The 26,267-nt window shown below is 38.9% G+C and overlaps 1 protein-coding gene across 4 annotated transcripts in view; it reads left to right on the forward strand.

Moving 5' to 3' along the window:
- Positions 1–26,039, forward strand: part of INTS1 (integrator complex subunit 1) — a 45,405-nt gene extending 19,366 nt beyond the window's left edge. For 3 of the 4 annotated variants that reach the window (XM_031941330.1, XM_031941337.1, XM_031941342.1), the window contains exons 25-48: positions 1,545–1,712; positions 1,829–1,940; positions 3,489–3,650; positions 5,827–5,973; positions 6,600–6,698; positions 7,211–7,335; positions 8,394–8,648; positions 11,152–11,311; positions 11,777–11,917; positions 15,493–15,673; positions 15,759–15,885; positions 16,494–16,624; positions 17,399–17,486; positions 17,637–17,863; positions 18,284–18,407; positions 19,197–19,330; positions 19,528–19,720; positions 19,937–20,064; positions 20,620–20,732; positions 21,751–21,864; positions 22,892–22,962; positions 23,342–23,433; positions 24,112–24,221; positions 24,724–26,039. In XM_031941330.1, the coding sequence (XP_031797190.1) occupies positions 1,545–1,712; positions 1,829–1,940; positions 3,489–3,650; positions 5,827–5,973; positions 6,600–6,698; positions 7,211–7,335; positions 8,394–8,648; positions 11,152–11,311; positions 11,777–11,917; positions 15,493–15,673; positions 15,759–15,885; positions 16,494–16,624; positions 17,399–17,486; positions 17,637–17,863; positions 18,284–18,407; positions 19,197–19,330; positions 19,528–19,720; positions 19,937–20,064; positions 20,620–20,732; positions 21,751–21,864; positions 22,892–22,962; positions 23,342–23,433; positions 24,112–24,221; positions 24,724–24,839 (3,318 nt within the window). In that variant the 3' untranslated portion in view covers positions 24,840–26,039. Of the gene's footprint in view, positions 1–1,544; positions 1,713–1,828; positions 1,941–3,488; positions 3,651–5,826; positions 5,974–6,599; positions 6,699–7,210; positions 7,336–8,393; positions 8,649–11,151; positions 11,312–11,776; positions 11,918–15,492; positions 15,674–15,758; positions 15,886–16,493; positions 16,625–17,398; positions 17,487–17,636; positions 17,864–18,283; positions 18,408–19,196; positions 19,331–19,527; positions 19,721–19,936; positions 20,065–20,619; positions 20,733–21,036; positions 21,415–21,750; positions 21,865–22,891; positions 22,963–23,341; positions 23,434–24,111; positions 24,222–24,723 lie in introns of those variants that run through there. The other variant, XM_031941349.1, reaches the window with a different exon arrangement.
- The last annotated feature ends 228 nt before the right edge of the window (positions 26,040–26,267 follow it).

Raw genomic sequence — 26,267 nt, forward strand, 5'->3', positions numbered from 1 at the left:
GGTGTTTTCTTTAAAGATGTGCATTGCAGTTCCTAGCACAGTAAATTTTAGTTGTTTTGTCATTTATAGCCATTTGGTATATTCTGTCTGAAGCTTGGCTTTAAACCAGCTTATGCTTGAATAATGCTTTGAGTACCCTAGGATTGGGGGGGGGGGGGGGGGGGGGGTTGGAATTGATGAAGTTTTTTTATCATCAGTGAAATTCACTTTTGTTCCAGAATAGGAGTGAATGTCTGTGAAGTTTTCTATTGTCATGTCATGTTTGGAAATACAGTGTTCAAAAAAAGTTATTTAGTTCTTGTACACACTTTGCCTGCAGTTAGGATAAACTGCCATTGGGTGAGCAGTGGTATCTTCAGTTTGTCCTTGAAAGTGTGAATGACAAGGCAAGCATGGTCACACAGGTTTTCCCTACATTGTTACTATCTCCTGTACTTAAAGGATATGTGATTTTATTGATGTGTATACTCCATCTCCTTGTGGCTGGCCCACTTTGATCATGGGCCTTTCTAGATCTAGCTAAGTTGGTGCTGGACATCAGGCATGAAGTTCATAACCCACTCACTACTCAAAATCTGTCAGGCTTGTGTTGTAGAGACTTGCCAGAATTTGCATCTGGCTGACTTGCTTTCATGGACACCTTACATGCCAGAGGAGGGGAGTGAGTGTGGGGAGGTAACTTATACAAAAACAGATCCTTCACAACATATGGTAATGAATGGATAAACCTTGTGTGGAGCATTCTAAACATGAGATCCTATCCCAAAAGATTATTTTGTGTCAATGCCAATTATTGTAGGGTCGTAGATCTGTAATTAGAAGGGACTTCAGAAGTCTTTATGTTAAATCATTTGAGATCAGTTCAAACCTTTGGGTACACCTAACTATTTCTTTATGTGACATAGAGCCATACTACTTTTCTCTCATTAATTCTGCCATAACTAGTTGTGTAATTTTGAGCAAGTCACGTAACTTGGTTATTTCATTTCAAGTCCTTGGTGCAGCATTTAACTTTCATAGTTCTGGCAGTCGCATTTATAGCCTTAAAACTTAATCTCATTCTTCTTGTTTTCTCTTTTCCATGATGATATTTGTAGTTGCCATGTGTTAGTATAAACTAGAGATTCTTGTAGATCCCTTTGGCAATTTGGTAAAAACTCTGAAGGTTTCAGAATAATATTTTTAAATGTATAAAACAAAATACACAATATTATAAAGAAAACCAATTGTGGTTAGGTACAATTATTAAGGGATTTTTTTTTTAACCAAACACCATGGGTATCAGATTAAAAAACTCTGCATTAAACTCTTTTTATACCTCTATGATATACCTACTCTGTCCTGTTGGCCAATCAGACTTTTATTTCAGTATGTATAAGTACCCATGAGGGATACAAGAGAGAAGGCAAAGCTTTCTTTGGTAATAGAAATCTAGCTGGGAGGGAGAAATTGTGCTATCAGACAGAAAGGATGATCAGCATGCATGGGGTAGATCAGATGGTTGCTGTCAATAAGAATTTGCAAAGTTGTCTCTCTCCCCCCAGGATGTGGCCCGACTAATTGTTGAACGCTCCACCATCATGTCCCACCTCTTTTCAAAACTTTCCTACAGCGCAGAGTCTGATGCAGTACTAGTGGCTCTGCTCTCTATCTTCTCACGCTATGTGAGGCGAATGCGCAAGAGCAAAGAGGGGGAGGAGGTATATAGCTGGGTAAGTAATTGCCTCCTTGTGGGCTTGCTCTTTCATCTTAGTACTCAAGTCATAAAATGGAGGTGAACTGGCTTCTTCTCCTTTGGAAACTTGTCCCAACCTTTTTATCCCTTTAGTCAGAGTCCCAGGACCAGGTCTTTCTTCGATGGACGAGTGGAGAAACAGCCACTATGCATATACTTGTAGTCCATGCCATGGTCATTCTCTTGACACTGGGACCTCCACAAGGTGAGTTGGGATCTCTTGAGCTTTGCTTCCTACTTGAACCTTGAAAAGAAGTAGAATAGGATCCTTGAGTCCTTGACATCCTTTTCTGAACAGTTACAGGCAATGTTGAGTCCCACATAGAAGACATAAGTAACTTGATGATGTCCACTTACCAATTTTTTTCTTTTGAAGTTTGATTGATTTTAGTCTATACCATTGTCTTCTATTATTTTTACTTACAAATTTTAATTCCCTTGAAGACCATCTCCTGAGCATTGGATTTTTTTCTTAATTGACCAAAGAGGTGGATCTAGCACCTCCTCTCTGATCTTGCTTTTATTTTGTGAGTAAACTTGTGGATACAAAATGGGATCATGTGCCTAGAGTCTAAAAGAAATCATGCCACATAAATTACTATTGATTAGAGAAATGTAAACTAAAATAACTGATGTACCACTTCACACCTCTGATTGGCTAAGATAACAGTAATAAATAATGATAAATTTTGGAGGGGACATAGGAAAACTGAGACACTGATGCATTGTTGATGGAGTTGTGAAATAATCAACCATTCTGAAGCGCAATCTGGAACTATGTCCAAAGAGCTGTCAACCTATGCATACCCTTTAACCCAGCACTACTATTTCTGGGTCTGTATCCTAAGGAAATCATAAAAAAGGAGAAAGGACCCATATGTGCAAAAATGTTTGTGGCAGCTCTTTTTGTGGTGGCAAAGAATTGGAAAAGGAGTAGATGCCTATCAATTGGGGAATAACTGAACAAGTTGAGGTACATGAAGATAATGGAATATTATTGTTCTATTAAAAATGTTGAACAGACTGATTATGGAAAGGTCTGGAAAGATTTCCATGAACTGATGCTGAGCAAAACAAGCAGAACTAGGAATAATTGAACACAATAACAGCAAGGATGTGGAATGATCAACTATGAAAGACTTGGTTCTTAGTAGTTTGGTGATCCAAAGCAATCCCAATAGACTTTGGACAGAAAATGCTATCTGCAACCAGAGAAAGAACTAAAGAGACTGAATGTAAATCAACATGCTAATGTTCACTTCTTTGTTCTATTTTTTTCTCTCCAATGGTTTTTCCCGTTTGCTCTGATTTTTCTCCCCCAGCATAATTCATAGAACAATGTGTATTAAAAATAAATAAACTAAAAAAAAATCCAAAAAAGTAAAGTGATAAAAAGTAAAATAAAAACAGAATGGCAATTTTAGATGGTAAATTTGTTGAAGATAGGGGCATGTCTTTGAAATCAGTATAAGCAAGTAAAATACTTATATGGTATCATTCATATACTGACCTTGTCATAAATATGGCTTCATTTTGAACTAGAAAAAAATGTAGAAGATGATGGTTTCAATTAACATTTGTTTTTAAATTCCATCATGAAGAAAGTTGTTAAAAAAAAAAAAACAAAGCATTCATATCATGAAAAAAAAATCATGCAACAAGTATAAAAGAAAAGTACTTCTGGTACAAAATGTTGGACTGTTTGTAATTGAATTAACCCATGATGCTTATTTTGTCGTGGCTTCTTTTGAAGCTGGGGATGCTGAATTCCATGCTTTACTGGACATCTGGTTCCCAGAGAAGAAGCCCTTGCCAACTGCTTTCCTTGTGGATACATCTGAGGAAGCCCTGCTACTTCCTGATTGGCTGAAGCTTCGTATGATACGCTCAGAGGTACCTCGCCTAGTGGATGCTGGTAAGCCAGATTCAGTTGCCAGTCTTTGTCTCAGGAGTATTTCATTGGAAAGAGAGTAAATAATGGAGAGTTTCTGGGTATTAAACCTTGGACTCATATGTGCTCCTTGATCCCTCTCAGATATTATGTTTAAGAGGAAAAGGGTCTGAGAGACTTTAGGAATTGCCAGAATCTTGTCTTCCAGAAAATACACAGGTTTAGTTTATGAATACAATTCATCACTTGATGGGCCATTCCTAGAGCTTCTTTCCCACCTTGGGAATAGTGAATAAAGTTAAGTTTAACTTTTTCTCTGTTGGACCACTGTTCCTAAGTTTTCTAAGAATTGTGAAAATCAGCATATGCCTAAAAAAAATCAAGCTGCAGGCATAAAATCAATATAAACTTTTCCTTTTTCTTAACTCGTGATTAAATTGATTTTGGGGGGATTTATTTCTTTTAGAGGAATTTTGAGTACATATGTTACAGATATAGTTTGTTTTCTTGGATTGGTGATTTAAACAATTTCATAGAATCAGAGAGTTGGGAAGGAATGTCAGTCATCTAGAACAAACCATTCCAAAACAGGATGACAAGTGGTCACCTAGCTACCACGTCCTCTAGTGTCAGAGAACTCACTATCTTCTGAGAAAGCCCATTTCATATTTATCTAGCTCTAATTATTAGGAAAGTATTCCTTCTATTAGGCCAGCATCTTCCTTTTTGTAATTTGGTCTTTGTTCTGCCTTTTGGGGCTAAAGAAAAACTGTTCTTTCCTTTTTTTTTTACATGCCATATTTGAACATAGCATGCTCTACCTAAATCTTTTCTTCACACTTGGCATATCCTGTTCTTTCAGCCAAAACGTAGCATGATGTCTGTACCCTTTTTGTCACCCTTCAGCTTTGGAAAGGAATGAACATGGTGAGCAGTTGTAGGAATTTTAGAAGTGCATATGGGTAATGACAGTGAAGGCCTTACAGACAAATGACAATTTTGGTGGATTCATTAATTATTTTTTGATCCTAGAGGAGCCACATTTGAAATTCTCATAAATTCTGTACAGAAAAACAAAATAACCTAAGCAAGATCCTATCCCAAAAGGAAGTTTTTGTTTTTCCAAAAACTAATAACTTTATTTAAAATGCTACTCTCAGAGCATTAGCACCAAAAGCAAGCCTGTAACTTAGACTACAGTGGTTCTCAAACTTTAATTCTCATTTTTTTTCTATTAAAAATTATTGAGGATCTGTCCAAAGAATTTTTATTTATGTGGGTTATATTTATAGATATTTGCCATATTAGAATTAAAAACTAATTTTGAATTTGTAGACCCCATGAAAGGGTTTCAGAGACTCCCCAAGATTCTCTGGACCACACTTTGTGGTCCACTAACCTAGAGGAACACTACATATGTCACAATAATGGGGAAGGGGAAAAGGAAATAAGTATTTATATAGCACCTTTTGTATGCCAGATACTGTACTAAGTGTTTTACAAATGTCTTATTTGAGAATGTGGGAACCAGATGAAAGTAAATGGAAATTGAATATCCATTAACATTGTAGGGAAGCAAGAGTCACAAAAAAGCATCATGTAACCGACAGGGTTATGAAGGTGGATATTTGGCTTGACTTTGATAAGGGGAATTAGGGGCTGGGTTTATAACCTACTTCTGGCATGGAAGTGATCCTGGGTTCTTTGTAGCTATGCCAGTGAAGTATAAGTTTAGAAAGAGTTTCCTTTGCTCTGGAAATGCTTCAAGTATGGCTCTCAGCCCCTGAGTGTCTTCTGAGGAACCAGCCTAGATAAGTTTGGAGAGGCTCATCACTTGAAGATTGGTTATCAGGTGATGAATTATTTTGGTCACAGAACTCATGAAACGATCAAAGGTTGCAAGCTAGATCAGTAGAGAATACCCTGATGAAATTATGAACCTTTTAAAGTTTTGAAGTCTGAATTTAACCCTTGCCTCTCAAGCTACCTTTTTCTTCTCTTTACCTGTCTTCCTGAGTCACTGGCTAGCTGCCACTAGTCACCAGAGGCAAGAGAGGCCTAAGCTGTACAGATCTGGAAAAAAACAATGCTTCCCCAACCTCTTTTTCTCCCTCTTATTTATACCCTACCCAGTCTCCCTTTCGTTCTGCTTCCAAATGTTCACCTTCCTCTGTTTGCTGAAGAAACCTGTTGATTCTAGCATTGCAGGATCTGGAGCCTCAGCAGCTGCTTCTCTTTGTTCAATCTTTTGGAATTCCTGTCTCCAGCATGAGTAAACTCCTGCAGTACTTGGACCAGGCTGTGTCCCATGATCCTCAGACCCTGGAGCAAAACATCATGGACAAGAGTAAGAGCTGCTTCACCTATATCCCATAGCCCAACCAAGGATCAATCAGTCAGTCAGTCAACTGCCTTTTGTTTTCTGAACAACGAACAGTACACTGGGCACGGTAGGGGAACTAAAGAGATCCAGAGGGTGAAGGTGCTACCCTTAAAGAGCTTGTGGTCTAACTGGGGAGATAAAACTTACAAGAAGCAATTAGTGAATAATTAAGTGCTAATCTGTGTGGCACTGATTATAAGTACAAAAGGAGTTCAAAAAAAGGAAGCAGGGTGAGTTGGAGTAGTTAGGCAAGGTTTGCAGAAGGAGAACCTGGTCTCTGGAGCCTGAATCGCTATTATGATACCAGATTGCCAGCTTCATTGGCCCAGCTGTTGAGTAAGCCAGACAGGTTAATGAGTGACATATTTGGGGCATAAGCTGTCGTGTCAATGTTACGTTTGGTGCTCTGTCCCATTAGCTGGGGTTTTGCCAACAAAGATCTTGTAGCTCAGATGCTGGAGTCTTTGCAAACTTTTGGTGAACATTGCTGGAAACCAGTCTTAGAGTGACTGTCTTTCAGCTTTGGTTTCTGTGGGAAAGAGTTGTACTTTATGCTTGTATGTTTATGTTGTTGATATACTGCTTTGCAGATTACATGGCTCATTTAGTGGAAGTTCAACATGAAAGAGGAGCCACAGGTGGCCAGACTTTCCATTCTCTGCTCACTGCCTCTTTGCCCTCTCGACGAGGTATGTTTCTGTATGCACAAGACAAAATCCAGTTTTCTAAGCCTGATGTGAATATCCTGAATGTGTGTGTATGTTTTTAATAGCTTTTCCTTTTGTTATCTTGAATTCTTGAACTAGTGTCCCTGCTCCCTGATTAATATCTGTCCTTTGAGTGGATATCTGTACTGATCCAGACCAGGATACTAAAGGGTTTTACTGAGCACCCTGGAGTGGAGTCTGCTTGTGACTCGCCATCCTTTGTCTAATTCATATTTATACAGGATTTTATGGTTACAAAATATATTCACATTTGTTGTCTCATTTCAACCTTGTAAAAATTTTGCGAGATAGGTAGTGTAAATGTTTATCCCTATTTTATAGGTGAGATTTTTTGTAATTTGTAATTTGCCTGAGGTCACACAGCTGACTTTAAAACTTGATATTCTTTTCATTATGGTTTTGGTTTCAAAATATCTCCTCTATCCTTAGAAACTGGTTGTCATTTTAACACCTTTGTTGTTGTTTTCCTCCAGATAGCACAGATGCACCTAAACCAAAAACTAGTCCAGAACATTCACAGAGCCAAGGAAGGATTCGAGCCATCACTCAGATTCGGGTTCTGGGACCAGAGGATGACTTGGCCAGCATGTTCCTTCAGGTATTGAGATTAGATCAGTGAAAAGAGCAAAAGTCCCTCTCTCCAGAAGGACAAGACTAATGCATATTTTATCCTCTGACTCATTCCAATCATTTATTTTTCTATATTACCAAATAAGTCAGAGTCCTAATTTACTTAAAGCTCAGAAAGCATATTCTTAATGTAGAGTTTGATTCAAAGCCTGCCAAGTAATTGTTACTCCTCAACACGTCCAAAACAGAACTCATTATTTTCCCCTAAACCCTTTCCCACTCCTACCTTCCCTATTATTATAGAGGGCAACACCATCCTCCCAATCCCTTAGGCTTACAACCTAGGAGTCATCCAAGATTCTTCACTGTCTTTCACTACCCATGTAAAAGGGTTAAGGGGAGTAAAATAGATCCAGAATAAAAATTTCTCTTATTAACCTTTAAAGGATTATTAATAGAACTCAGGAAATTAACTGTTATGTTTGGGGGTTGAAGGAATACCTCTAATTCTTTGGTTGATTATCTTTTTTATATCTATATAGTCATATTTTGTTCCAATGACAATATTGTATCAATTTTGCAAACTGTTCAGTGTTTTCTGACATGTTTCCCTGCTTTGACTCCTGGATTTGTTTCCAAGAATTGATCATAAAATACTATTTTATTCCCCTTGTCCCTTTTACTTACTCTCTTGTTTTTATGTAAGATATATCCTTGTAGAACCGTATTTTAGCTATGAGTCTCATTTTACTGAGCCTTAGTGATGCCTGTGAGATTAGTTTTGCTTCTTTGTTTTAGAAGCCCTGGTTCACCTTGCTCATTTTGTGCATTTATTTGCAAGTGTATTTTTTTGAAGATATAACAGGTTCATAGAGTTTGATAAATTTAGGCTCATGAATGAATTTGCATGGGCAGCCAAAATTGGTTTGGATGGGTTGAACCAAAGGCTTAAAGTGAATGCGGGAATTCAGCTCTGAGACTAGAACATCTCCAACCTCCTTAATATGCTGAAGGAAAGGAAGTATTTCCTAGCTTCATTCTATTATTCTTGCTCAAAAACTTTTCCTTCCCTCTTTTCTGTCCTAGCTCTTTACACTAAGTCCTGATCCTCGATGGCAGAATTCAAACCCTCGCCCTATTTCCCTGGCCCTCCAGCAAGCTTTGGGGCAGGAATTGGCAAAGGTCCGTCAGGGAAACCCTCAAGTGACAGGTATAGCCGTACGCCTTTTGCAGGCTGTGTCAGCCTTATTGAATTCCCCACACAGCGGGTCCTTGGTGATATCAATGCATCGGAACCACTTCATCTCCTGCCCCTTGATACGGCAACTGTACCAGTACCAGGTAAGCCTTTATGATTTCAGCAAGTTTTTTTAAAGCATTCGTAACAATGCTTGGTCTTGTCACATACCCTCTCGCTAAACTGAAGTAGCATGCACAGATAATATATTATAATTTAGGAAATGATTAAGTACATTTTGCTGTTCAGTTATTTCAATTGTGTCCAACTTTTCATTACCCTGTTTGAGGTTTTCTTGGCAAAGACACTGGACTGGTTTGCTATTTCCTTCTCCAGCTTATTTTACAGGTGAGGAAACTGAGGCAAACAGAGTCACACAGCTAGTGAGTGTTTTGAGGTCAGATTTTAATTCAGGAAGATGAGTCTTTCAGACTCCAGGCTCAGCACTGTAGTCACTGCACCACCTAGCTGCTCTGATTAAGTACATTGGGAAGGAAAAACAGTGACTTAAGATTCAGAAAGGGAAGAATTATGTGTCATTAGTATCAATAAAAGCTTTTTGGAAGGAGACAAGCCTTTAAGGGAAAGGGAAAGGAAAAGTCAGGTGAAGGTGGAAGTACAATATGGAATGGCATGTGGAAAGACATGGAGTAGGGAAAATATAGGATGGAAATAAAGAGAATAACCAGTAGTAGTGTGGTTGAAACATACAGTACATGGAAAGGAATATTCTGAAATAAAGTTACATATGTAAAGAGGGAAAGTTGATCCAGTTATTTAAATATTGGAGGATTGGGCTACAATATCTTCCAGGCTTCATTCCAGCTTTATCCTACTGTGATTTTATGAAGCAACAGATGTTAACTCTTTTAGGGTAAGTAACTTGAATAGTTATTAGTAAAATCAGCAGAATCAGATCATGAACATATGAAAAATGTTAGCCCACAAGTTTTTGGAACAAAGAGATATTTAATCAATATAGAAAAATGAATTATTAAATGGAAATTTTGGTTCTTAATCATTTCTTATTATCTTTCCCTTCCCCTTCTCTTTGGTAACTTTCTCAGGCAGTAAAATCAGTTGATTCTGCATCTGAAACATCTTTTACATTCATTACCTCTTGTCTTCTTCTATTCTTACTTTAATTTCAGGCTTTCATTATCTCTCACTTGAAACATTTTGATAAGCTGATCTGTTTCTCTACCTTTAGTTTCTTTATTTACCAATTCATTCTACCCTCTATTGCTAGTTTAATCATCCTAATGCACTGGTCATGTCAATTTTCTGTTCCAAGTCTTCAGTGACTCTCCATTGCCTATTGAATAAAGTGTGTGTTGGGTGCTAGTCGGGTGTTCAAAGGCATTGATTTTTCTCACATCATCCCAGATTCTTACCTTTTAAATAATCTACACTCCTGACAAACTGTTACTGACCATTTTGTTGACATGTCCTGCCTTTTCTTGTCTCCATGCTTTTGCTCAAACTGTCCCTAACTCCCAAATTCCCTCTGATATTCTTGCCATTTTTCAGTGACATATCCATGAAGCTTTCACCAACTCTGCCTGCCACTAAATTAATCTTTACTCATAGGATTGTAACTGTTGAGCTTTAAAGCACTTGAAAAGTCATCTCGTCCAGTCCCCTTTTTTTATAGTTGACAGAACTGAGACCCAGAGAAGTTAAGTCACAATCGTAAAGCTGACTTTGTGACTGAATTGGATTCAAACCCAGATCCTGATTTCAAATACTAAGTGCTTGTCGTATTTGAATTTGTATTGTATTTGTGCATGTGTCTTACCTTCTCTCTTAGGTAAGAGGCTTCTTGAGGACAAGAAGCATTTTTGTTGAACGCCTTCATTAACCAGTACAGGATTCTGTCCTGAAGTATCCAATTACAGTAGGTCCTAAAAGCACTCAAAAAATACTTGCATAGTCAGTGTTGGAGGTTGTTTATTGCTGTCTTGATCATTGTCACTGTTTATACTTAGCCACACTCAATGCCTTTGAATATCATTTTTTTAATCTCTAAGATTAGCAAATCTTGCTCCTATTTGTTCTCAAGTGCCGCTATAATGATTTTTGAGAGTTTTCTCTAAAAGAACTTAGGTGATGGTGATCCTTAATTTTCATTAAAAAAAAAATAGTAAGATGTTCTTACAGTTTTTCCCTTCCATATCACAGGGGTTAGAGGCATGGCACTCCCACAATCTAAAGAAATCTGTGTAAAAATTTTTGGCCTTCTGTTCATACCAGAGAAGTCTGAAATATATCTGAAAGATAAACTTTGTTGATGTTACACAGTATTATATGTGTAATTTTTTTTCTGTTATCTGTTGGCCTTTGCAGCTTCCACAAAACTCCCCCCAAATTTCCATTTAATTTCTTATTGTGATACTGTCAGAATCCCCTGGGATGTGAAAATTGCCATGTGGAAGGGATAACCATGTAGGTAATGAGTAGACACAATGACCATATCATTTTATACACTAATCAGAAGGCATTACCTAATCTCTTATGGTTGGGATAATTGCTCTCTTGACCATTGTATCTTATGAATTGTATGCTGTGAGTCATGCTTGTAACTCTTGGTCCTTTACTCTCTTGCAGCGTTGTGTTCCACAGGACACAGCCTTCTCTTCGCTGTTCTTCAAAGTCCTCATGCAAATGCTGCAGTGGCTGGAAAACCCTGCGGTGGAAGATGGCCCTCTCCAGGCCCAGCTCAAATTGTTTGCAGCCCAGTACTCTTCACGACACAGGATCAGTGATGGTATGAAGAGTCAGGAGGAGCAAAGTGTGGCACTGAAAATAGAAAAAGTTCCCTGATGAGAATTTTTTTTTTTCATGGTTTCTTTCTAACTTATATGGAGAAAATAATTTTCTCATTAACTGAGGGGAATTTGTTGGAACTTCTGTGTCTATAGGCATTTGAAATGGTGTTAATAAGGATGTGGCTGAATGATTTCATAATTTAAGAGTTTAGAGTGACAAAATTTCCTTTAGGGTTGGTCTCTCTGACCAAGGGAGAAAGAGCTTGTGCAGTACAGAGGGGACATTGCTTGAGTTGCAGACTGCACTCACAGGGGGATAATTCCCCCTTTGTAAAATTTCCCTGGAGGGAACAGATTGTCAGGAGCGAATGGTGGTAGCCACAACCATAAGGAAATGTGGAGTTAAAGAGGGTGGAGTCTCCTTTCTGTGGCTAGAGTAATGATGCTGAAATGTTTTTCTGCAGTACGAGGTGGATTCTTACACCTGGCTGAAACATTGGCTTTCCGCCGAGACTCTGAGGCAGTCAGCTCCACAGTGCGTGCCATCATTGCTACCTTGAAGTCGGGGGAAAAATGCAGTGTGGAGCCTGAACTTATTGGCAAAGGTACAGTCTTATACTAGAGGAAGTCTCCTTTAGAGAATTCCAGGGAGTGCCAGAGGCCTCAAACTCCCTGCAGAAGGAACCTTCATGTTACTGGGGACAGGAACATGTTCCTGACTAATCCTGAAAAGGGAGGGAGAAGATCATTATCCTTCATGATGCCTTTTGATTCCTGATCATCTATCCCACTCCAGAGAGGATGTACTGACCCAATAATAAGTAGATGACTTTTATGTAGCAGTTTGAGAGGCACTCTGATGTATTGAATTGGCTTAAAGTCAGGAAGACCTGAGTTCAAGTCCTTCATCTAATATGACTAGTTTTGTGTGTCAAGTCACTTAAGCCAAGCAGTATTCTGAGGCTATAATTTGCAGAGCAGATCCCAAACTGTATTGGTAGAAGCATTCTCTCTACTAAGGAAATCACAGAGCTGGCCCACATACATATACTGATATGTATATACATATATAATGATATACACACATATGTATAGATACATGTATATGTGTGCATGTTTACATATAGATTACTTGAGGTACTTATATACATGATCAGATTTGATCCTCTGATTCTGTATCACATAGGCATTATTATCTGTTTTATACATGAAGACACTGTGACTCAGAGAGGTTCAACTTGCTTTTAATTCAGCAGACATTTAATAAGTCCTACTTAAGTAAGGAGTTAACAGGTTTTGTAAGGAGACCCAGGTAGAACTGTTAATGAAAAAACTGGCTGATATAATTATAAAATGTTAATTATGATAATGAAAATGTATGAAAGATTTTGGAAAACAAGAGAGATACCATAAAACTGGAACAGGACAAATGTTTCTATTTTAAAAAGTACACTTTAAACTATAAGTTAGTGAGCTTCCATCCTGGGAAATTTCTAGAAAAGATTGTTAAAGAGATGAACTAACAAATAGATAAGAGATGGTAATTACGAAGAGTCAACAAGAATGGCAATTTAGGACTGAATTTCAGGAGATAGCATAGAACTGAATAGAGATAAATTTGGTAGTTATCTGTTTGGACTTGCTCTTTGAACTGTGGAATGGAAGAACACCAAGATATTGCATAGAGAGCAGTGGAGTAGAGAATGCAGGACAGAGCAATCTCATACTTGATTATATATATAATATATGAAAGGGAAGAGAGAGTATTTGAGAGGAGGGGCTAGGCAAAGTGTCAGAGACTGAAGAAAGGTCAGTGTTATAAAAAAAAAAACACTAAAAATTAAGTGGTAAAAAAAACTTGGAGAGGCAACAGGGTCAAGTGGAAGGTGAATGATGGCAATAGGATATTCTGGTATTGACACTGAGAAATTGGTCCTCCTGACCCAGTGTATTAGGGGATGAGAGAAGAACAGCCAGGAAAGAAGAGGATTGCCAGATATGCATTGGCTTCAGGAAGGAGTGAGGTTTTCTTAAGTATAAGAATATGGACGGTAAGAAAGTTCTGGGATGAAGGAAAGTTACCAGCTGACCTAGAATTCCAGAGGGCACAATAAGGGGAATAGCGGTGACAGAAGATATTAGGATTGAGGTAGGTAGGGAGAGGAGAGTAGGCAATACTAGGTGGGGGAAGGAAATCCCACTTCAGCAAACATACCTTTGAAATAATTCAGGTGAATGAGAGTTTGCTAGCATTAGATGGGAAAAGTGTCAGTTGTCTGGGGTTCAGATCTGATTCAGACATCTGAGTGAGTAAATAAGTTATGTTTGGGTCCTCAAAAATCTGAATTCAGACTATGTGCCTTTTGTTTCTATCATCCTAAAATGATGTGAGACTATATAGGCCTAGAATACCTTACTCATAGAGTGTGCAGTTGGCTCCTGATTGGGCCTGGTATCTGAAGTCTTGTCATTGGGAATCCTGGAGTCTAGGTTGTTCAGTGAATACAAAGGACTGAGACGTTGTTGATTATCTCAGATAATTTTAGTGTAATAGGATAGGGAGTAAATAGTACTTGTACATATGGTTTGGAGAAGTCTTTCAATTCAATCTGTATATGCTTTTTAGTAATAGAGAGCTATAGCATTATTTTTTTTCAGACTGTTTACCCAGGACAAAGCACATATTTCCTCCAGAAGTGTCTGCAATTTCCAGGTTAAGGGCGATCATTAGAGATTATTGGGCTGAAATCCCTCTCCTGTGACCATTGATGGAGAAAAGAGAAGTATGTTCTAGGACCTTGAACCCATCTGTGAGATACTTCTACTTAGAGTGGTCATAGAAAGCTATAGAACTCATAGGACCTTGGATAGAGCAGATGTATCCTTTGTATATGGAACCAGGATTGTAGCAGCAGGATTCTGGGGAGAGAAGATCAAGTAAGACTTCACCCTGTCTGGAACTAGAGGTTTTGTTTTTTTAATAATAGTATTTTATTTTTCCAAATACATGCAAAGATACTTTTCAACAGATACCTTTGCAAAACTTTGCGTTCCAAATTTTTCTCCCTCCCTTCTCTCCTCCTCTCTTCCCCAAAACAGCATGCAATATATGTTTAACATGTGCAATTCTTCTAAATATTTTCAAACTCTATATTGGAATTACCTTGAATCACCTCATTGTTGAAAAGAGCCATGTCCATACTGTTGATTATCACATAATCTTCTTGTTACTTTGTACAATGTTCTCTTGGTTCTGCTCATTTCATTTAGCATAAGTTCATGTAAGTCTTTCTAGGCTTTTCTGAAATCATCCTGCTCATCATTTCTTATAGAATAATAATATTACATTACATTCATCTATCTTAACTTATTTAATCATTCCCAAACTAAAGGGCATCTACTCAGTTTCCAGTTTCTTGCCACTCTAAAAAGGGCTGCTACAAACATTTTTTGCATGCGTAGCTCCTTTTCCTTCTTTATGATATCTTTGGGATATAGCCAGGTGTATGTGCCGAATTAAAGGATAGGCACAGTTTCATAGTCCTTTGGACATAGGAATTAAAGTATTCTTGGTTACCATTTGAAAAAAGTTACTTCCATTTCTGTCTCAGCAAGGACAGAGACTCAGTGTTACTTGGAGTTTATCTTCAGTTACTAGGAGAATATTCTAAAATTAGGAAGTGCTTCACAAATAATTATAGAATTGTCTGTTACACAGATGTCTGTCTCACAGACAGCTAGTAAATGGTAAAGCCAGAATTTCAATCCAGGTCTTTATAGTTTTATACTCAAAATGTCCTTGTTACCATGCCATCCTGCTTCTTTCCCCCAAGGAGCCAGAGGTCCCAAGGCTTCAGGAAAAGCAGACAAATCCTTTGAAATAAGTAAATGTTTATCAGCATATTTATGTTTGAATAGAAATTCTCTTTGCTCCACATGTTAAAAATAAAAGGGGTGGGAAGTAATATCAGAAAGTAAAAATAAAAATTCCTAACTACTTTTCCAATCAAAATGTTAGATAATTCACAATTTGGAATGGTCTGTTAAACATTAGAAATAGACCACAAGGAATACTCTTAAGCCTTCTCAGGAGCTAATAGGTTTTCTCCATAGCCGTGTTGTCATACAGTGCTATTGGTTGTTAGCATTTCCAACTGTGTTTTTTCTTTAATATTCCTAGTCCTTCAAGGTCTGATAGAGGTGAGATCTCCTTATCTTGAGGAGCTCCTGGCCATCCTCTTCTCATCTACTCCAGAAACTGCCTCCAAGTTTCCTTCCACTAAGCCAATTGCTGTTGTAAGCTCCTTGCTGCTTCAGGAAAGAGAGGAGGCCTCAGGGAAAAAGGAATTGGATAACTGTAGGTGAGTTATGGAAAAGGGAAAGCAGCAGCACACTCTGATTTTAATAATACTTTCTGTGACACTAGAATTGTCTTTTTCTCTTCAGTGGCAGTGAAACTGCCTGGCTTGGTCCTTCTTCAGGACTTCTGATTGACTGGCTTGAAATGCTGGATCCTGAAGTGATCAACAGCTGCCCTGATCTCCAGCAGAGGCTTCTTTTCTCTTGGAATAAGGTTTGAGTCCTTCTCTTGGCCTGAGCTTAATCTAGGAAGATGTTTCTTTCTGGAAGCTGTTAGCAGAAGCATGAGAAAAGATTTCATTATCATGTACACAAAATTATATATATATATATATATATATATATATATATATATATATATATATAAACACACACACACACACACACACACACACACACAAAGCAGGAATATGATGGATTTTTCAAAGGAAGAAGAGTTTTGCACTTTAATTAGTAATTTAATATCTGACCCTGTTTTTTCCATTTTTAGCATTTGTTTATGTGTTTTCTGCTGTCTAATGTGAATCTAATGTCAATCTATTTTTGAATGGGTAGCAAGTTGAGAGGAATTGATTTTCCTCAATAAAGCCTTATTAAACATTCCTATAGCACCTACTAGTTTATTTTTTGGGAAAATTCCATCGATCCTACTCATATTTTTTTTCCAGTTCATATTTATTTATCCTCTTTTTGACAAGTTATCAAGAGAACATTTTGTTTCTTGCTCCATGTTTGGTATAGCCAGAAAGTACTTATAAACTGACTTTATTTTCCAATTTTAGACTGACTAGTGAACACTTTTTTGGTTTTCTTTCTTCACAGTCCAAAAGTCATTCTGGCTCTCAGGTGCTGTCTTTCCGCCCATACCTCTTGGCTCTCCTTACACACCAGTCTAATTGGAGTACTCTTCATCAATGCATCCACATTCTGCTTTGTAAAAACCGAGAGCAAAGGTGAGTACTCCTCATATATATGAGAAAACCTGGTTTTATAGCTTTATTTCATCAGTACAGATGCTTTTAATTTTAAATGACTTTTGTTCCTTCCTGATTGTAGCATGAGACACACTGCTAACCAGATGACTTCGGTCATTATGATGGCTGTGGTTTACCTTCACACAGGCTTTTGGTAGACAAAACCTTACAAGTTCTTTGGGGTTGAATGTTGGTCAATAAATAGAAGACATAAACTTATTGTGAGTGAGAATAATGATGCATGATTTTGTTTAAGTGCAGTATATCATGTATGCCATTTATAGACTATGGCTGGCAGACCTAATAGACACATAGTCATGGTCCTTGACACTGGTGTTCCTGGATCTTAAAAATCCCAAGATTCTTCTCTCTTCAGAGAGAGCAGTATCTCTTTTTGGCAGATTCATTTTTCACTGACTTCTTGTTTGTGTTTTTTATCTAGCCTTCACTGAAGAACTGAAAAGCATTAGTAAACAAAAAAATACATAAATACCTCACGGTACTCATGTTATGCTGTTTGGCTTCTGAAGTAAAGAGTCCCTAGAGAAGAACACTAATTTCCTCCAAGGAGCAATTTTTTTTTTGTACTAGTCAAAATCTTTTATTCCTTTCTTTTTGTGAAGAGGTGAGACTCTTTCATCTGTCTCCCTCTTCACACATATACACTTTCATAATTCAGTTTCCTAAAGATTTATTTCCTGTTTCTAAGCTGAAATGATATTTCTGTTCTGTATTCTTTTCTTTTTTTCTCAGGTTTGACCCATCTGCTGCTTTGGATTTCCTGTGGGCTTGTATTCATGTTCCTCGCATCTGGCAGGGAAGGGACCAGCGGACTCCTCAGGTACCAAATAATATTTTTCAAGATGAATGAGTGGAAATGTAACTATTTTCATGTTTGGGATCTAGTATCTTAGCCATTATCCTTCAGCAAATTGGATTTCTGTCCTTTGGGATAGAGAATTTCCTGACTGTCATCTGGTTTATGTTACAGAAACGACGAGAAGAGTTTGTGCTTCAGGTCCAAGCTCCAGAACTGATAAGTTTGGTGGAACTGATCTTAGCTGAGTCAGAAACCAGAAGCCAAACCACTGAAGATGCTTCATGTAATCTTATCCAGTCACGCCTGCCCCTTTTGCTTAGCTGTTGCCATGGAGATGTTGAGAGCATCAAAAAAGTAACAGAGTACCTGACAGGCAGCATCCAGCAATGGGGAGACAAGTGAGTACTCCTAAATATTCTTTGGATATCTTTATGCTTGCTTGAATAAAGTAATTAGTTAGCAAATGTAATTGGCAAGGATTCTGGCCCTGACTGCTTTTCTTAAACTATGATCACTAATCAAAAGGTACATCTTCTTTTTATAGAGTTTCAATGTGGATATGATTGGCATTGGTGTTTGAAGCATTGTCGCTGTCCCATTATAGTTGATTGTTTCTTAGGGATTGGTTGTGATAGCTGTTGAAAACCAGCATATGTTGGGCTGTTGAATGTTGGTGGGCACTGATTTTATGTTGGTTTGATACCCAGTTAAGCCTAATATATTGCATGAAGCTCTTCAGAGATCCTTAAGAATTTCAAGGCTTCTGTTTAGCACCTTAGAATGAATAATATAACCTTAAATGATGCTACTTCTTTCAGCTTGTTAGGAAAACGCTGCCAAGACCTTCTCCTTCAGCTCTATCTGCAGCTGCCAGAACTCCTGGTGCCCATGCCTGAGACACTGTTGAACAGTGAGGGGGCAACGAGTAGTAGCACCTGCAAGGTGAGTGGATCCAAGGCAGAGCCGTTCCTTTTCTGCAGCTGAGGCAAGGCAGGTGTATTGTACCTGTAGTGACAGGTTTAAAAAGGAGGAGAAGGCAATTATTCCACTAATGCTTCATTAGCACTTGAATTTAGTGCTTTAAAGTTATCTGGATAATTTATACAGAAGTGACTTTTTTTTCCAGTTCTTTTCTTCTAAAGTTGGAGACCTCTATTTCAAAATGTAAAATGTATTTGCCTAGATTGGAGAAAAAATAGATTAGAAGATTAGTGACCTTGATGGAGATCCTTATATCCCTATTCTCACCTGCATCTGATGCAGACAGCATTTTGACCTTGTGTTACTCTCTCTTGTACTAAGCTCCCATCCTAGCAAGGTACCTCAGGAAACTTTGAAGCATCTTTTTTTGTCACAATTTTCAGGTTTTGTAAGGTTGATAAGGATAAATATCCATGCAAATTAGTTTTGTACTGAGTGTTGTTTGAATCTGTTACCCTTAAGAAATTTACTTCTATGTAGCCTTATTGCTAGGGAACTTGATCTGTTGGGAACTGAAAAATTAGTTTAACCACTGAACTCCAACAAAAATAAATTCAGTAGCACCAAGGAAACTTTTCTTTAAGTTAAAGAGAAAAGGGAAGTAAATTTCATTTAAAATTATGAGCTCCATGCAGTTTTATACTTTATACCCTCTCACTACTACTATCATTGACAAGTAAAAAATCAGTGAAGAGTTGCTTCTCTAGTGCTGTACTCCTCATAGCTTAAAATTCTCAAACTTCCTTTTAGCTTGATGCTCTGGTTCACCGATTCATCCTCCTCCTCGCAGACACCAGTGACTCCAGATCTTCTGAGGGCCGTGTGGCAGATGCCAACATGGCATGTAGAAAATTGGCTGTGGCACACCCTATCCTGCTGCTCAGGTCCTATCATTTTTTCCTTTGCCGCTTGAGTGATGGGTGGGAGAATTTCTTCTTTGTCTCTAAGGAGGGGGAGACCACATTCCCTCGTCCCATTGTGGAGTTCAGACTGTGACCTTACGGAGATAAGAATTCCTGCTTGAATCAGTGACAGGCTGTGGTAAGGATAAACATAAAATTTTTTGTCTCTCTGTTTCTAGGCATCTGGCCATGATTGCTGCCTTGCTTCATGGGCGAACCCACCTCAACTTCCAGGAGTTTCGTCAACAGAATCACCTGACATTCTTCATTCATGTCCTGGGGATCATAGAGCTGCTGCAGCCACAGGTGTTCCAAGATGAACACCAGAGGGCGCTCTGGGACTGTCTTCTCTCCTTCATCCGATTGCTTCTAGTAGGTGACCATTGTCCTTTACTTTATCATCTCTTGAAGGTCTTTGATTAAGTTGGAGGCATGGTATACCAATGCATGCTATTTCTGTTTTTCTTTAAGGAAGATTTTTGTCTTTATAAATGCAGGAATATATAGCTAGGCAAGCAGCATCTGCAGAATTTGATACTACCATTTCTGTTTAACATGAGATGTGTTCATGTGGGTTCTTCCCTTCAGAATTATAGGAAATCCTCCCGTCACCTTGCTGCCTTCATCAGCAAGTTCGTCCAACTTATTCACAAGTATATCACATGCAATGCACCAGCTGCAATCTCCTTCCTGCAGAAGCATTCTGACTCACTCCAGTAAGTGTCACCTCTATAAAATTTTTATTTTCCTAAGGCCTACTCTCTAGGATCTAAGTCTTTACATCCTGCACAAGTAAAGACCCACAGTAGAAAGCTGGGAGCTCTCAGATATTTACTCTCCCTGGTCTTTGGGCTTAGTAGATTCATTGGTCCCAGTGAGGATGGATGGGCTAGGAAAGGTGGACTCTTAAAATCAGTAACTGACAAGTCTGAAACTAAAGGGTAAGTTTAAAAATAATGTTAACTATGTGGTCTCATTCTATATATAGAAAAATAAAGTCTTTGCCAAGATTCTTGGGTCTCAGTTGTAGAGCATGAATAGCAGATACTTATTTTGCCCATTACATCCATTCTAGAGATGTTCTTTTTCTGTGTTTTACTGGTATTCTATTTAGACTTCATTTTCTTCTATATCCATTGGTTTGCCAAGTACCCCTAGTACAAAACTTTCTTCTTCCCTTTTTTTCTAGCCCTTGTAATTATAACTTTCTTTATCAAGTCTGCCTGTTGGAATTTTATTGAACTGATGGCTAGTATTTTCTCTCTCCACAGTGACTTATCTTCAGACAATGGTGACCTGGTGATGCTGAAGTCTCTCTTAGCAGGGCTAAGTCTTCCTAGCAAGAATAGTGTTTCTGACCATGGCTCAGATGAAGAGAGAGATGGTGAGTTTAGAAAAATCTACTCTCTAAGCATTACCACAGGACACTATCTGTAAGGTCAAGTAGATTTCTATGAAGAAGATTTTAGATTGTATTGGACAAAAAAATATCCAGGACTCAGTTGTTATTGATAAGATAGAGGAACCATAAATTTGTTAGGATATTTTATTCCCACTTTATGTGGGAATATTTCTCAAAATTCAGTTAGCTGTGAACTTGGCTTTCTGTTCAGGCAAATATAGTACCTGCATAATGGAAACCAACCACTTTTCCAAATGAAAATTCTTGATTGTATCTTTGTTCTAAGCTGAGGAGAACGGGTTCAAAAAAGATCATAAAATGACAGGAGGAAACCTTGTCCAAGAAGTTGCTGTCTAGCAAAACATACCTCTTTCAGTGCCAATATATTCGAGGATGAATTCCAGTTTTTGCCATTCAAAAGAGGTAAATGTTGCAGGCATCTTCTTTTGTTCTTGATGTCACCATCCTGACCCTTAGAAACTGGATTCTCTATAAGCCACTTATTTCAAAAAATACTGCCAACTCGAGTTCAGAAATGTTTTGAACAGTAGCATAAGTGTATAAGTTCAGGTGACCCTTTTGAATGGAAAAACATTCAGGTGAATATTTATGCTTAAAAAACAACTTTCATGTTATACTTCCTACAATCTGATTATTGATTGGCATCAGGACAGGCTGGGTTAAATCACTTTAAGTATTAGATCAGAAACTTTCTGGACTTTTTTAACCATACTGAATGCAATGTAGTATATAAAGTCCTAAATCTGGAGTCAAGAAGACCTGGGTTCAGATCCTTTTCTGCCATTTAGTAGCTGTGTAACCATAGGCAAGTCAACCTTTCTGAGCCTTATTTTCCCCATTTGTAAGATGGGAGCACTATTTTCTGTAGTTCCTACTTTGCATGGTTGTTATAATGATCTAAGGAAGTAATATACATAAAGTGTTTTGCAAAACTAAAAGTACCTATAAGTCTTAGTTATCATTATTGGTTTCCTTCCAGATGACACTTCTGCTGGCTCCCTGCCTTTAGTCAGTGTCTCTCTCTTCACTCCTCTGACAGCAGCTGAAATGACCCCCTATATGAAGAGATTGTCCAGGGGCCAAACCGTAGAGGGTAAGCAAAGAGTCCAGTTGAAGCACAGGCTGGGCAGTATTCAGTTACATCTGTATCTCTAGAACAGTGTATGTTGTAGAAAAGCTCTGAGGCCTTCCCTTGTGGGCATGAATAGCAGCCACAGTAATGTGCAGAAATATGTGTGCAGACAACTAAAGGAGATTTTTTATTCAATGTCAGACCTGTGGTAGAAAGACAATGTAAGCAGCTGGAGAGAGAGCCTCTCTGAACAAGATGAAGTGACTGCTGCCCTTTGGCAGCAGCCTAAATCTGATATAGATGCTCAGAAAGGATGGAGAAAGCAGCAATTCAGATGAAACATTTATGAAGCATCTCCTTTGTGAAAAGTACCATGCCAGCTGCTGAGGATACAGAGGCAAAAAGTAGCCCTGCTCCTGTCTTCAAGGAGCCTGTATCCTAGTAGATTAGCTTATCATTTAAAAAACAGGAGTGTTTATAAGAGTTTATTGTGAAAGGGAGGAGACCATTTTATTTCCTGGGATTTTAGATGTGGTGGATGATGTTAAGCTATTTCCAATAACAAACTAGGTTTTGTTCTAAAATGTGATGGGTCATGTTTTTGATGGGCCAAACCCTAGAATAAATCAAGTGCGGAGTGATCTGTCATTGGGGAATTTTGCAATTGAATTAGACAGTGGATTGATTTAGATTTTTGAAGAGCTCGTGTTGCAGCAGACACTTAAACAAAATGACTTGAAAGTCTTCCCCCAACCTCTGAACCCCTAATTTCCTACATCTCTTTGGTCTTATACAAAATGGAGAGAAATTAAGTCCAGGAAATGTTACTGATCATTAAGATAGTTGTGGGGGGAATGCACAGTGTATCTTTGGAATGTGCCTTTTTGAAGAAACATTACACAGTACAGAACAACTCCATCTATCTTTGTGGGTTCTCTCTTAATTAATGGATATTTAGACGTGCTTAACTGTATTCCCTTTTAGTTTGGTGCTATTCTATTTCTTTTTTAATCTATCACACCTTCAGCTTGTTTTTCTCTCTATTTAGATATCTTGGAAGTTCTGAGTGACATAGATGAGATGTCCCGGCGGAGGCCAGAAATCTTGTCCTTTTTTTCTGTAAGTGCTGTAGAAATTAACTCTTTGAGTAGTTATATCCAGCTAGTTCACTTCTTTTGTGTCTTAATCCCTTCAGAAAACAAAAACAAAAACAAAAACAAAAACCTATGGTTCCCATTGCCACAGCGAAGAGCCCCTTTTCTGCTCTATTCCTTGAATAGCAGAAATGGTGACTGGGAGTCCTTGGAGCCTCAACTAAAACAGATCATGTTGTCCCTGATCTATGAATCTCAGGCACTTCATCATTAATCTCCATCCTGGCCCATTCCCCAAGATGAATCAGAATTCTCTTTTCTTCATACATTTCCTAGTGAGCATAGGGATATACCTCCCGATTGGAAATAGGAATTCAGGTAATAATTTCACATTTCCTTCTCAGACCAACTTGCAGAGGCTGATGAGTTCTTCTGAAGAATCTTGTCGGAACCTGGCCTTCAACCTTGCTCTTCGCTCAATACAGAACAACCCTAGGTGAGAAATAAGAAGGGCAGTTAAGTCACTTCACACACCTAATATATCTCATCTTTTATTGATGAATTTGCTGACAGATTGTTTCCTTTGCTAAAGGTTTGGAGCCTGGTCAATGTGAAAACACTTGTAATAGAGCATAGTTAACAGCTCAGCCAAATAGTGAAGATGAAAGTTAACACAGAAAAATAACACAGCTCACAAAGTCATCCCATTTGCATAAAACAGTTTTAAAAGAAACATATCCCCTAAAAAAGTGAAATCAGCTTGGGCTCTTATTTCTGGGATACTGTGGTATGGAGTTGTGGGGGTCCAAAGGATAGAAATGAGAAGTTTACCAGGCCCAGTGTATTCTGAAGTAAATTTAGATAATAGAATTTTAAAGCTGGAGATCATCCAACTCTCTCATTACATGTGAGATGAAACAGATTTGAAAAAGTCCTATCTTATAGCAAACTTAGTTTGTATCCTTAATTTGTGGGGAACCTCATCACAGATAGACCAGCTAGGATAGAACCCAAACCTTCTAGGATTGTGCCCTCATTCATTCTCTGTATTATGAGTGGTGAAGGCCCTCTCCCTTCCTCCTCACTCTGTGGCCCTTTAGGGGCTTGTCATGAGGACAGTGAGGCAGGGCCAGGGGCACAGAGGTGCTGATGGGAGCCTGCCTGTGTGTTGTAGCATTGCTGCTGACTTTCTGCCCACGTTCATGTACTGCCTTGGAAGTCGGGACTTTGAGGTGATGCAGACAGCACTGAAGAACCTGCCGGAATACACCCTCCTATGCCAAGGTGGGCCGTTTCTCTTTCCAGCATTCACCCAGGCTAGTCCTAACAGGCCAGTCCCCAGTGTCCGAGAAGCAGAGTCCCATTGTTTCATTGGATTCCCTTCATTTTTTTGTCCCCGAGGGCCCCCCACTATGACTGGGAAACCTCGGGTGGGTCATTCTACTAGTCAGAGGAGAGTATTGTGCACCTGACTTGCCCATCCTGGATCCTCTGCTGTAGTTGGTCCTAGGAAATTCCTTGTTTCTTTAAAGAAATGTTTAAGGCCTGGAGAGCTGAATTCTTGTTTTGAGAAATAATTCCCTGACAAACTGGTTAGCATCGCTCTCCTCTGGTCTTGTACTGGTTAAGCACCTACTGTGTTCCCTGGGAATGGTACTGCAGAGCCTGAGCGCTGTGCTCATGTTTCTGGCCAGGATGAGTCCCAGAGATGCCCTGGAGAGCCAGCTGGGGTGCCCCAGAAACAGAGCAAGGCAACTCACCTCTTCTTCTTTGCTTCCTTTTTCAGAGCATGCAGCTGTGCTGCTGCACCGGGCCTTTTTGGTTGGGATGTATGGACAGATTGACACCAGTCCCCAGATTTCTGAAGCCTTGAAGATTTTGCACATGGAGGCTGTAATGTGACTAGTCAGGGGCTGGACCTTTGGTTGGTTTAAAGACATTGAACTGTGTCTCAAGGGGTCAAACCCTAAGAGGTTCAGGGTCCATTTGTGGTCTCACTGGGGGGGGCGGGAAGTGCACATAGTGCCATGTAAGTGTGGGAAAAGGAAAGGGAAGGATTCCCAATCCAAGTGCTTCCCACTGGGGACCATCAAGGTTTTTAAGTAGTCAAGAGTGGCCCCCTGGGGTTCTTTCCCCAGTCCCATGGGTTGGATAACCAGGGCATCGACTTCTTTGCCAATTGCTCAATGTGGAGAGCATGTTTGCCATCCCATGGTCCTGTCCGATTGGAATGCTGCACAGACACTGTCGATGTCACAGCCACAGAAGCCAGGTTCTGAGTCAGCACCAAAAGGGACATAGGGTTGGAGTGGGTTGTTTTTAATCACAATTTTCTAAATTAAATCTAATGCCTAATGTACTGCCTGCTTAGACTTCCTCTTTGACCTCTCCTTCTTCTGTGTTTGCCTAATGTCTGAAGTCTAACTTGAGGGAACCACTTCCCTTCAGACTGCTGAGAGTGTACTTGAGGAAGAGCTTGGCACAGTGGCACAGCTTGGATAATGGGCTGGAGCCACAAAAACCTTGTGTGAGCCTCAATCTCTTCATCACTAAAATGGGGATAATTACTGTATAACCTACCTCACAGGGTTGTTGTGAGGCCCAAATAAGCTAATACATGAAAAGCACTTTGCACATTTTGAGGAGCTATAAAATGTCAGTTATTATTTATATTCAATAAGCTATTCACAGATAAAGATTAGTTTGGGAACTTTAGGAAGGAGTTCTAATGTCTGTGCCCAGTGACTGAGTGACTACACAAAGTACTAAACCTCTTTGGATATCTTAAAAAAATTAGGACAGTGATAATCCCTGAGAATTGCTGGAGCCAAAAAATTCATCCCTCTAAGTTAACTAGGCTGGTCCTTCAAGTGGTGTCAAGTCCAGCACTAGCTTTGTGTACCTGAAATTATTGTGTGCTTCCCTCGCATCAAAGCTTTGAGAATCCAGGGTCACCTCAATGCCATAATGAGAAAGTGTTTCCATATATGGGGGTTGGGGGAATAGTGCACTTGCTTATAATACTAATTATAAGACTATGTATGACTTACCTTTGCTTGGCCACATTTCAGAAAATAAAAGGCTCATAGATGTTGAACTGGAGGGGACTTTAGGGACATCTGTTCCAACCCCTCGTTTTACAGATGAAAGAGGTAAAGTATTTTGTCCCATGATTACATAGGTATTAAGCATCAGGGCCCTACAGGATTCATACCTAGGCCTCCTGACTCCAGACTTTCCACTGTAACCAATCTACTTTAGGAGCAAGTGAAGCCTGTGAGAAAGTCTTTATTGGGGTGACAGAAGAGAGAAATGTGAAATGGTAAAGAG

Source organism: Sarcophilus harrisii, chromosome 1, assembly GCF_902635505.1.
Source record: "Sarcophilus harrisii chromosome 1, mSarHar1.11, whole genome shotgun sequence".
Lineage (NCBI taxonomy): Eukaryota > Metazoa > Chordata > Mammalia > Dasyuromorphia > Dasyuridae > Sarcophilus > Sarcophilus harrisii.